The sequence below is a fragment of the Lates calcarifer genome, linkage group LG17 (genome assembly GCF_001640805.2).
Source record: "Lates calcarifer isolate ASB-BC8 linkage group LG17, TLL_Latcal_v3, whole genome shotgun sequence".
NCBI classification, from domain to species: Eukaryota; Metazoa; Chordata; class Actinopteri; family Centropomidae; genus Lates; species Lates calcarifer.
The window spans coordinates 7,999,446-8,012,145 of NC_066849.1; the positions used below are offsets into that span (position 1 = coordinate 7,999,446).

The 12,700-nt window shown below is 43.2% G+C and overlaps 1 protein-coding gene across 2 annotated transcripts in view; it reads right to left on the reverse strand.

The window, feature by feature from the left end:
• Positions 1-12,700, reverse strand: part of pip5k1ca (phosphatidylinositol-4-phosphate 5-kinase, type I, gamma a) — a 46,610-nt gene that overhangs the window by 6,245 nt on the left and 27,665 nt on the right. For both annotated transcript variants that reach the window (XM_018670120.2, XM_018670118.2), the window contains exons 8-16: positions 12,422-12,630; positions 10,683-10,766; positions 10,372-10,420; positions 8,296-8,380; positions 7,703-7,864; positions 7,122-7,263; positions 5,740-5,772; positions 5,458-5,577; positions 2,455-2,716 (exon numbers count right to left, since the gene is read on the reverse strand). In XM_018670120.2, coding sequence (XP_018525636.1) covers positions 2,455-2,716; positions 5,458-5,577; positions 5,740-5,772; positions 7,122-7,263; positions 7,703-7,864; positions 8,296-8,380; positions 10,372-10,420; positions 10,683-10,766; positions 12,422-12,630 — 1,146 coding nt within the window. The remainder of the gene's footprint in view (positions 1-2,454; positions 2,717-5,457; positions 5,578-5,739; positions 5,773-7,121; positions 7,264-7,702; positions 7,865-8,295; positions 8,381-10,371; positions 10,421-10,682; positions 10,767-12,421; positions 12,631-12,700) is intronic.

The following is a 12,700-nucleotide window of genomic DNA, read 5'->3' on the forward strand; positions in this document are numbered from 1 at the left end:
TCACCCCCCCACCCCCTTCCACACAACTCACTACCATCACACCACTTTCATTACACCTTGTGACGACAATCACAGGACTGAGAAAGAGGGAGAGGTGGAGGAAAGATTCAGGACTGGATGGAAGAGGGGGAGGTGAGAACTATTTAAGAGATCAGGTCGAGTGAGAGAAGAGAGCAGAGGAGGAAAGAGAGCAGACAAAAGGAGAAAAACAATCAGATGTGGTACAGAGGTGAAGGAGAACAGAGCAGGAATCATGAAAAGTGAATGTGGAGGCTGTTGATAGTGGCTGAATAATTCAGACAGGAGCCACTCTGAGGTTCCTGTGAAGTGACCACACAGACACATGCCTGTCTCTTGAGCAATCCCTCCAATCTCACAGCTAAATGATGTTCTGTGTTTTCCCCAAGCAGCAACACGATCTCAAATGCTGCCATCTCTTGTATCAAAATTTCCTGCCGCTCTCTTCCACACTGGCTGTATAATTTAAAGGCTTGAAAAACACTGTCCTTTAACATCAACTGGTTGTACCTGCTGTTTGTTTGTACACTGAACAGAGGCCGATGGGAGAATAATTTTGTGTTGTATAAAAATGTACGCTCTCAGACAAATGCAAGTTGCAAGGACTGAAATCTGATTTATTTTGATTCTCTATTGCCATCAAAGTCCACTGAGGACATATTATTCATTATACAACTAAACTCAGTCTTCAGTGAGTGTTTGCAGTGCTGGTGTAATTTTCTCTCAGCTGCAATAGACTTTATGTATAAGCAGCACTTACGCCAGCAATGGATTTTTGTCTGAGAAAATATTTCCACTCCTCCACAATACACAATGATAAAGATTTTAACAAGCTAAGAAATTGTTACTGATCGCTGAAACTCCTGAAAAATAAGAAAAAATTTCAGTAACACAGGAGCGATAACACTGAAATTTATGTCCAGTGGCTCTTGCTGTTCTCTCTGAGTGGTGTGAACCGACACCTGAAGCATTTATCAACGGAAAAAGCGGGCTGAGTGATCGTGTCGAAACCTGATTTGTGTGGGATGTCATAGAGGAGGAGAAGTGATGACGATGGCAGAGGCAGCAGAAACAGACAGGGAGCGTAAAGGATGATCAAATGACGAGTCAGCTGACTGAGCTGCTAAATGACCAAACGGAGTAAGATGGTTGAGATGCTGACAGTTTAAATGTACCTGTCCATAACCCATATACAACATATGTGTGACGGTCACAGTTGGGTTTGGATATTTGAGAGTGCGTTAACTGCAGACTCCCTAGAGGCCACTTGTGACCGCACTGCCTGTGGCGTGTTTCTGTGTAGTTACACTTCGGGACGTGCACAGTGTAACATCGCCTCACGCAGCACTACAGACCCCCTGCTGCTGTGCACAGAGAGAGTATCTCCTCCTTTTGAAGCATGAACTGGGCAGAAGCCAGAGCCCGTTAGCTGAGAGGGCTGTTAAATAACTGAGAGAGCTTGCTGACTAACCTGTTGGCCATTAGGAATTTCTCATGCCACATTAGAGGGTGTTTGATTCCTGATAGGGGACACCCAGTAGGAGAGTAGCCAGGTGGGAACATTTCTATCTGTAACTGTGATCAGTGGCTTCACTCTCCATGCTCCACCTGACGCTCATACATTCATTTATAGCTGTGCTTTTGGGCACATTTACACCTGCCAGCACAACACTATCTGATGGTAGTCGGTTGATTTTAGTAGGATTCTCCTGTGGACTGAACACACGCAAACTGCAAAAGCTTTAGCTGTTATTTCCACAAATGTGAGTGTGTCTGAGGCTTTGTTGAAGATCATATTAGACAGGAACAGCAAAGTGATGGTGCACATGCTATTATCACTTTGCAAACACTCCAAACCAGAGTGCACACTGCAATACATTGTTTAAAGGAATAATTTGACACTTGCTTTCTTGCTGAGAGTTGGATGAGAAGGTCGATACCGCTCTCATGTCTCTACAGCAAATATGAAGCCACAGCCAGCAGTTAGCTTAACTTAGCATAAAGACTGGAAGTAGTTATTGATCTTCTCGCTTAACTCCCAGCAAGAAGCATATTTAAGCGTATTACCCAAAATGTCAAACATGTCCTTTAACTGAATGCACCACACACGTCAAGCAGTAACAGCACACGCTTATATTCCCATACCAGCCTGAGTCTCCACCTGCTTTTTGTGGTCCTTGTGTCAACGCCTCTGTAGGAGAGCATCATACAGCTCAGTCCAGTGTCTATATAACCATTAATACATTGATCCTGATCCTGGGATGATCTGATGGCTAAATAAAAATATGAAACTCAAAAAGATGAGAAGTGACAAGGGCTAGTCATAGTCTGAGACAAGTTTACTTTCATCTTCACAGGAACAATTTCTAAAAGCATCTGAAAGTATATAAATGTGTGAACATGTGTGAGGACACGTGTGGAAGGGGTTTTACTTACAAAGTAGATATCTGTGATTGGCACGTCATCGTCGTCATCAACTGAAGCCTGGCTGGTGCAGCCTGAACCTGACACCTGACTGGCCCTGTCCGCCTCCACCATCACCAACTTGGGACTGGATGGGGCTTCCTCGGCTGCCCCGGGAGAGGAGGGAGCAACTTGGGCAGCAGAGGATGCGGCTGCTTCAGGTATTGACGAACAGCTGGAGGGTGCTGCGGCAGCGGCATCAGGAGCCTCGGCACCAGCTACTTCCTGAACCTCCCTGTGGAAAAGGTGAAAAGGTGTGGGACTGTTGAAGGTCTGACGCTTTGGGCTGCCCCTAAGATAAAACTGAGACAACTGATGATTCCTGATGATTTCTGGAGTTATACATATGATTTCTACATAGATTTATGGAAGTTTATTCATGGTGGACAACAGAGATAATTATATTTTTGGAAAGTGTAGGTCACACTGAATCTAAAAATCAGCGTATCATGTCTGTGTATTCAGACTGAACTGAATTAAGAAAAAGGAATATGACTTTTGAGTGTAGATGCAACTGTATGCAAATGGTTTTGAAGTATCTTTACTGCCTCCATGAGCTGTGCATTGCAGCCAATGCTGCTGCACCTGTCCCTTTTGCCTAGCGCAGTGTCCTTGCGCCTTTCCCTCAGGTGCACCGCCCCCCGCCCTTCAATTCTCCCATGCACCCTGAAGGAAACCTGTTTTGTTTTTAATAAAAATATGACAAAAACTCATTATAACAAAGGGTCCACGTAGTTTAGGAACAAAAAAAAACAACCTGGTGACACACACACAGCAGTTGCAGACATTAAGAGCCTTTAATTGGGGCACTTGTCAAAAGCCACTTTTCCTGCAGCAGGCCTCAGAAACAGGACTAAGCTATTAGAGTAAGCCGGCTCTGACTAAAATTCAACAGCTATGTGTGTGTGCGTGCGTGGGTGTTTGTGGTTTAGCTGCTTAAGCTCAAAGATTTGCCAGCTGGCTGTGTGTTGCCACAATCCTTCATTGTTCCTGGCCAGATCATCAACTATTAGGAAGGATTTAGGCACATCCACATTGCTTTCTCAGCTTCTGTGTTTAGCTTAACTCCACCAGAGGAAAAGCCCGTCTGCTGGCTGCTGAGGCAAAAAGGCCGAGTTGGCATCTCAAAGAGGGAACTGATTGGCTGAATAAATGGGGGGTGGGGTGGTGGTGGTGGTGGTGGTGGTGGTGGTAGTTGCCATGCAGAAAGTCTCTTCCATCCCATCTCTCATTTCTGCTGGATATATCTTTATAAAACTGTACATATATCTTTGTCTCTCTGTATATTAGACTCCCCATCTTTCATTGCTGATGCTGTCTTTGATTTTTTTCTCTTTTGCAACTCTTTGTTTCCTCAGATTGACTGTTTTTCTCTAACTCCCAGTCTCTCTTCACACCGCACTTTTTTCTACAACCAATCAATTGTCCCATTCCCTTTTCTCTGCTTCATCTCACCTCTCCAACCAGCTCCACAGCTGCAGGTGAGTTGAGTCAGATCGCTCAGATGGTTAATCTAGTCGCCTGTCGCTATCTCAGCTGCTCTCTCCGCCCACCTCCCTCCTCCCTGCCAGCTCCTTCCAGACCCCCAGGCCATATGTCTAGCCACTGCTTTCTGAGCATCAGACCCAATTATTCAGTTGGCTTCCCCCAGCAACCACACCCTGATCCTCGCTGACCTAACCCCAGCTGAAATGGAAGCCACACTGCCATTGCATTGCATCAACTCTGTTACAGTACTGTCCAGAATGTATTTCATATAATTTACACATGATGTTGTGTTTTTAAAGTTTTTCTTTTTCTGATGCAGTTTCAATTTCATATAAGACGAAAACTGGTAAATGTGTAGTAATAAAAACAGTTAAAATATGCAAAGTGTTGGGTCATCTGGGCTTTATGGGGGCAGCCTCAGGCCTGCAGGCTTCCTGCCCCACTACCCTACTTCTACTGGCTGGTTCCCCCATGTCACAGTCTCCTTCAGCCCCTTGTTTGCCCCCCCACCCCACAAAAAAACAACATGCACATACTACACAAATTAAAATGCATGTGCACTCTCTCATAACCTCATTACTGGGTGCTTGTCCCATGCAGTGCCTGCAGCATTTATCTGGAGACCCCAGAGCTTAATAAACAATTGGGTCAAGCTGCTTCCAGTGTTCATCTGTGTGCCATGTTAAAACCTATGTGTGTGTGTGTGAGAGAGAGAGAGAGACAGGTGAGGTGTGCTAATCTAACAGCTGGCTGAGTGCAGGTGAGACAAGGGCAGCAGGTTATTTATATTGCTGCATCAAACTGAGTCATATTGATGATTGGGGTCATGGAGGACTCACGGCACTCTACAGCTTACCTGCTCTCTATCAGGGTCACGTCTAAACAGAGTCCATGACAGAGCTGTTGTCACTGGTTAAGGTGAAATGAGTACAGAGCTGTTTGTGTCACTTGCTGACATTATGGAAAGCTGCAGTGTTTGAGACAAAGCTAAATATGATGAAATTCTTTTATATTTTTTTTCTTGTGAAATAGATAGATACTTTCACATCTTCAGTTTTAGAAAAATCCAATAAATGTAACAATTGTGACTCCAAAAGTCACATTTGAACTGTTCAAAAGTCTTACCATGTGAAGGTCATAACCTGTGACAAAGGGTTTTGACTGGTAATTCCATAAAAGCATAAAACATAGTTCACACTGTGCAATGCTAATACACTGGGGTAATAAGGCAGAGCATCAAGACTTCACTGATGATGTTGTCAGGTGTTACTGCCCACAGCTGACAGTGAATTAGTCACTGACTCCATGATTTCATAGTTTATGTTGGGAATGTTTCATTAAACCTAGTGATATTTTGAATACATAGGTTACAGTTGTGTATTTATGACTACATGGCATGTTGGACCATAGAACGGGGAGGTTATTACATTGTTGGGAAACTATATCTTCTCTGCAGAGAGTTTTTTGTTGTGTTGTTGTTTTATGTACCTGGTTTCAGGTGAAGGCTGGGGAACAGAGATGGTGGGTTCACTGTCATGTCTCTTCAACTCCACCTCCACTGTGATGGTCTGCTGATCCTCCTCACGCACACGCAGCTCCTCCTGGGTTCTGAACACAAACAAACACACGTGAAAAAATACACAGAGCCACATCTTAGCGACAGGAAGAATGGGTCTACTCATGAACAAGCTCAAAACATTCTAAAAACAGCAGTTAATCCTGTTTAAAAAGGTTTATGAAGACAGAGTAACATTCATGGTCCTGACTCACCTCCCGTCGTGGCTGAGAGACTGGGTGTGCCTCCTGGAGACAGAGGACACAGTGTCAGTACAAGCTGCATTTGAGAACTGCAGCAGCTAGCTAACATGCAGCATATTAGGTGTGGCTCTTAAAACATTTACATGAGTAACCACTGATGCAATTATGTGAATTTTCTCTGTTAAATTCGTGACTTTAGGATTTTAGGCAGATTAACCCAACAACAGAGCGATGAGCTACTGTGGAAACGAGACCTATCAACACAAAATTGCTTTGGGAGCAACGGGGCTCAGATTGATTGTACATCGTTCACACTGGTCCTGAACACAGGTACACCGCAGGGTTGTGTGCACAGCCCAGCCCTCTTCACGCTGTTCTCACATGACTGTCTCGCCATTCACTCCACAAACATGGTTGTGAAGTTTGCGGACGACACCACCGTGATGGATCTCATATCGGACAATGATGAGACCCACTACAGAGAGGAGATCCAGCACCTGACACAATGGTGCTCAGCCAACAACCTCGTCCTGAACACCAGCAAGACCAAGGAGGTCATTGTGGATTACAGGAGTTCCAGGAAGACAGAACACGCTCCTCTTCTCATACACAGGGAGGCGGTGGAGCGTGTGGATAACATCAAGTTTCTGGGTATCCATATCACATCTGATCTGACTTGGTCTCTGAACACATCCCACCTGGTGAAGAAAGCCCAACAAAGGCTCTTCTTCCTCGGGAGGTTGAAACAGGTGGGACTCTCCTCTTGGCCGCTCGCAAACGTCTACAGAGCCACAATAGAGAGCATCCTCTGTCTCAGTGTGACAGTGTGGTACGGCAGCTGCACGGCACAGGACAGAAAGGACTTGACCCAGGTGAGCAGCACAAGGGATTGCAGGATGTCCCAGATCTGGCCTCAATATACGCTGACTGGGTCCAGAAGGAGGTTAGATGTATTGCTGCAAATCCCACCCACCCGGGCAACAGACTGTTTGTACCACTTCCTTCCAGAAGATGGTACAGAAACATAAAACACACACACACCACTCCCCTCCTGCAGACACACACACACAGACCACTGGACCCCTGCAGGCACACACACACACTCACTCAGGCCACTGTGCTGCACTTTCTTACATTCCTCTGCTGCTAGCCACTGCACATATTATTTTATCTTATTTTATTATCTTTTAAAAATATGTGTAGTGTGTCTAGAGTGTGTTTATAGTTGGTTTTTCTGTTTCTGTTTGTGTATCTTAAAGTATTGACTTGACTTCTCTTGACTTGACTTGTGTCTTCTTCAAAGCCAAAAGCTACCAACAAAATTTTGTTATGTGCAAGCATAATGACAATAAAGAATTCTTGATTCTTGACTGAAATGGCTCCAGTGTTTTTACCTGTAGCGGGGGTGCTCTGCTGTGTCAGATGGGGATCTCTCAGGGATAGACAGAGAAGTAGTAGAAGACAGAGTTGTGGCGATTGATGCTGTGGTGGCTTCTTCAAATGATGGAGGAGTACATGGAAGAAGATCTGGTCGCCCTGGAGGAGACCAAACAAACAAAGGTTATTATTTATCTTTTGAGAAAGTTGGTGTCTGTTAATTTTATTTCCTTGAGTACTTTGTCTCTTATGTCTTCTGAAGTGCTGTTATGCTTGTGTAGCCTTTTGTTTCCCATGGCAACAGCTACAGTATAAGCATGCATGACCAAGAGCTGGAAAGATCAGAAGTGTTACAGTTTTCAAAAGAAGTCATGTGGACAGAATCTGCACTTTTTCTGAATGTGAACTCTACTATATTTTACTCTGAGATGCAGTGAACTGTACAGAGACAAACAGCTAGGTTCTTTGAGAGTCCAAACTCTCTAAACACAGATCCCCCACAGTGACTGTGGATGGTAAAATCTGAATCTGTGATTGGCCTCTGTTCCTATCATCCATGTCTGGTTATCTCACTGTATTGTAACACTGTGTTATTTACCCTCATCCTCCAGTGTTGGGAAGCTGCGAGCTCCTCTCAGGTCATAGATGTTCTCGTCCCTCTCAGAGGGCAGCTGGCTGGCTGACCAGGCTGCGCCAGGACCAGCGCACTTAGGCACCATCAACGATACACGACCCTTCTTGGATGGAGATGACTTCAGAGCTGAGAGACAAAACGCATTCACACATTAGCTTGGGGAAAACACATGTGATGTAGTATGTCGTGCTGTCAGACGGAAAGGTCTACTCTGATTAAACCTTTTCTCCAGCGAGACCCTTCTCTAGCAGATGTTTGTTGGAGCTCATTCTGGGGTATGTAGGAAATCAGTTTTTTTTGCAGTGAATTTTTTGCTTGTGTGAAAATCCTTATAAAGTGATGCAAAAGGAAGCTGCACAAGGATCAGACTGATGTAGCTCTCTCACATGACACAAAGCAGCACCTAATAAGGCAGTTAGCTACTGTCTCTGATCTTCCTGTCAAACCTCAGCAGTAAAAGAGACAAAAGTCTGGCATCTGATATTTGCGTCTGTGGCTCTTCCCACACAGCTCTGTTTGACTATGTAAGGCAGTGTCTAGATGTAAATTTAACTCACAGGAACTCTTCTTGAAAACCGTGCTGCTCATGAACTTGAAGAACCTATCGGCATAGAAGCCAGGCCGGTGGACTGATACAGTGTCCTGAGGAGAGACAGAAACAGAGAGATTAATGAAGTAGTGCATGGATAAAACGATCAAACCAGTGCTTACAGTAGATTAACTGTCTATTAGTCCCTTAATGTCCCATTTCAGTAATTACTTTCTCTGGGTCAACCCAACAGATAACAACACACACAAAAAGACAAATGACAGACAGAAACACCGTCAGACGAAGCTACAGACACGTCTCTTCATTATTTATGTTGCAGCAGACGGGAGATCACACTGCCGGCAGACTGACAGATGACACTTGGTGTTTGGTTCAGACTGAAAGAGGAAGGGAGGGATGGAGGACAAGAAATGAAGCCTCTCCTCCCTACACGGTTATTATTAGCTTTGTGCTTCAGCATCACTGCAGTTCACTATGAGTAACATCTCTGAAGACATTCACATAACTGAGCAAACTGTATGTAACACAGAGGGGAGTGTGGAGTATCCACCATCATCATCAGCAGCAGTAGTGATGCACAGGAGGTTGTTGGGGGGGGTCACTTGCTCTCCCACACATATCTTGAGTATGAGTGTGTCTCAGAATGGGAGGGAGGAGTGAGTAAGTTGGAGAGGGAGTCTGGGTGGAGGGAATGATATGGTTGATTCTGTCCTGAGAGCAGATTGGTGATGATGTACTAAAAGTGGATGAAGAGATGTGAGGTGCTTTGGAGCTGAGGGATCTGGAGGTGACTGAGCAGAGAGACTAAGAGCTCTCATTCCATCCCTGAGTGTAGACAGTGTCAAACAATGTACGTACAAAAATCTAATTTGTTGGCATTGTCAGTGTGTGAAAGCTTGGAAGAAATAAATATAACAAATAAGGTTGGGATAGGTTGGTGTTTTATATCATACTCCACAGAAACCCTGTACCTCTCTTGCAAGGATCATACTTCTCTAGTTCAAGAGATTTTTCTGCCACCATTTTGCTTACTTGCTTTGACAGCTTTAGCTACAGTTATTCAAGTGTCCCCTCGTGTTTTCTGCTGTAAATCATGCAGTCTCACTTGAGTCACTAAGTGATATATTATACCAAATTCCCGCTGAGATCAGACCTGGCAGCACACAAAAGGAAATGCTGTGTGTAGGCTGGTCAGAGCTGCCAATCTTCATAGCACTGGTCTTGTTTGTTTATGGAAATAAACGTATGTCTCTAAATTACTGTGCTCACAATTTGTTTAGATTAAAATAGTCCATGTTGCACACACTTTTAAATCAAATAAAATAGTAAAACTGTAGGTGAGTGTACAATTGATTCTGCTTCACACAACACTGTGTTTCTCTTTGTTGCTTCAATAAAGGCTGCCTCTTCCTGAAGGTGATTTATTGCGTGCAAAGCTCAGTAATGGCTAATCTTCATGACAATGACAGAAAACAATGAGGATGAACTTATATGGAGTACACAGCAATATTAAAATATTTGGTCTATAAAAGACAGCTGTGGCTGTAGATGATAGGCATATAATTAAAATTTGAGTAATCCATAGCTCTGCCTAAAGCTGCCTTAAAATAAGCTCTGATGCACACAGACACACAGTGACTTCTTCAACAACTGTGTGAGGAGAGAGAGAAGGTGGAGCGACTGGACCAGAGGAATATTCACAGGTTTGCAAGGTGAAAGACAGTGAGGTGGACAGATGAGATAGGAGATGAGATGTCAGAGATGAAAATCCACACAGACACACTCCTTCTCCAAACCAGTAAAGTTTGCCAGACTTGAAACTAATAAAAGTCCTTATACACACAAAGATCTGAAACCAAATGGGGCTAAATGCAACTGCTGCTCCTCTGTGTACTGTCCCAGAGGAGGGCCAGACATGTCGTGAATAATGTCTGAATAATATGATAATAAAACATAAAATAATATTCACAGAGTTGAGGCAAAAAGACTTCTGTTACCTGATAAGACAAGAGTTAATATGTTTTTGCTGACCTTTTCTCCATATAATACTGGCTGGCTGTGTACAGAACTATTACAAACTCACCCCATCATGAACCAAAGCCTTCCACGTGTGCTCCAGTTTCTTGATTAGCCTGCAGAAGCAAAGATGAGCACAGTTTAACAAAGTGATGGTAAACATGTCTTATATATTAGGGTCATGGGCAAATAAATTTAAGCAACTTGCTTGTGGGCTGTGAACCTTAAATGTGCTGCCTGATGTGATTATGGTGTTTCAGTGTGTGCATAAAAATATGTCTGCTGCAGTTAAAGGTACAGCATGTGGCCTCCATCTCATGTCATACTGTAGGACATAAAACTGAGTGTCTGTAATCACGTGGTTACTGCGATGATCACCTGTAGGACTGCAGGATGTCGATGATTCCAATGTAGAGAAGAAGTCTCTCTCCCTTTCCATTGACAGCTGGGATACCGCCCATCCTTTAATGAGAAGGAAAAATAAAACGCTAATGTTAAGTTTATCAGTCACAGCAGACCTGAGTAGAACAAAAATGAGCTGCTTCAGCTGTGGTCTATGAATTGATAAGAGATCCCGTGAGTCATTCATCTATCTGTCTATATCTGATCATCAAAACCAGAGCTCAGATACTCAGGCAGGTTTTCACCAGATTCCACACAGTGATGATTACCAGTGTGCTGGAGATTGTTTTTACACCTTTGAGTGGTATCAAAACACTACTATTATTCACTTTTAACTAAATTCTTTAAGCCAGTGTGTCCCACATTTTGTTGTTGGGACCCTCAGTAACATGTGACAGTACAATATGATATCATAATACACAAATTATTAAACAACATTTATTTAAAAATGAATTTTTGTTTATTAGAAATGCATTGCTACATTTATACTAAATGGATTCTTAGCTTACAGTGAGCAATGTTTAATGTAGTCTTATTAAGAAACTGACATCTTTTGAATGCATTTAATATGTAATATTAAATTAAATTTCTGCAGTGCCAATTTGTATTTGGATGCAACTGTTATACACTAACCACTTCTTTCAGACAACGTCAAGTAAAAGCTGTGCAGGAAAAAGAGGTCTTTTATTATGAAGCAGCTATGGGAAGTGTTCAACATTTCTGACATTTAAAGCATTATTTTGAAAACATTTTCCTGCTCAGGTTCATTTCTGCCTTCCTAAAAGATCTTTCTCCAACAACTCATTGTCCTGTTAAGCAAACATCATATTCAGGGTCCTGCGGCGCTCAATTCTTGATCCAGTCCTTTTGTCACTTTAAGTGTTCGCCTTTGACCAGATAATCCATAATCTCATAACCACACAGTGTCCCTCTGCACTGTGAAGCTGCTGATACTCAGCTCTACTGCATCCTCTAAACTGCTGACAGAAAATCTGATACAATTTGATTTGGCCTCCACACTGAGATGTGGTTTTTAACGGGAATCTGACATATGACAATCTGGTTGTAAAGTCTGTGCATTTCTATTTCTTTCAACTGAAATGCAAACTCAGAATTAAGGAGTTTCTATGAAATTTTCTTCATACCTACCACAGAAAAATTCTGTCTTAATTTTATAGCTAGCAGGTTTTGCAGGGAGCTGTACTGCTGAACTTTTAATCCACACTGAACCCAAGCACAGTTGGAGATCCTCTGGCTTGACACTACAGACTGTTGATGGGCAAATCTTGGGCAAGTTTGTTATCAAGGTCGCTTAAATATGGGGGACCCTGCTTCAGTATCACCTTTGAAAACTTTTATAAAAATTTCATAGTTTCCATTCAGCAATATAGCTTCATTTTATGTTTGGTAATTTTTCACTTTTTTGACAAAATGTCCTGTAAAAAAAAAAAAGAAAAAGAAAGTGTGCTCTCTTACACTAAAAATTACAGATTCTCTGACTGAATATTAAAATGCCTACAAATGTTAATTGTTTGCTTCTGAAATACTGTGTGGGAGTTGCAGCACTAAAAGCAGTTGAGTAAGTTCCAACCAAAAAAGGTTTATCATTGTTAATTGGTTTTCCTCTGTGTTTATTATTATCAATATGTGCCAGAAGTCACATTTATCACAGAGCTCTACTGCCAACATCCTCTTGTCTCTCTGGCTAAACTCACGTGTCATCAGTGTCGATGGACCCTCCGCAGGCTGCTCCTCCCTGGATGGACTCCATGGCTGTGGAGTACAGGGCCTTCTGCTGGGCCACGGGCCTCTTCTCATCGCTGCCGCCCTGGGAGCCCTCCATCTGCCTCTCCCTCTCTGCCTGGTCCATGTTGTGAACCCCGAGCAGCAGGCTGTAGTCCATAATCTTAAAGCTTTCCAACACCTGAGCAGAGGACACATACAGACAGGTGTAAGTGTGCAGTGATTGACAGATGTGTGCATGAACCTGGATG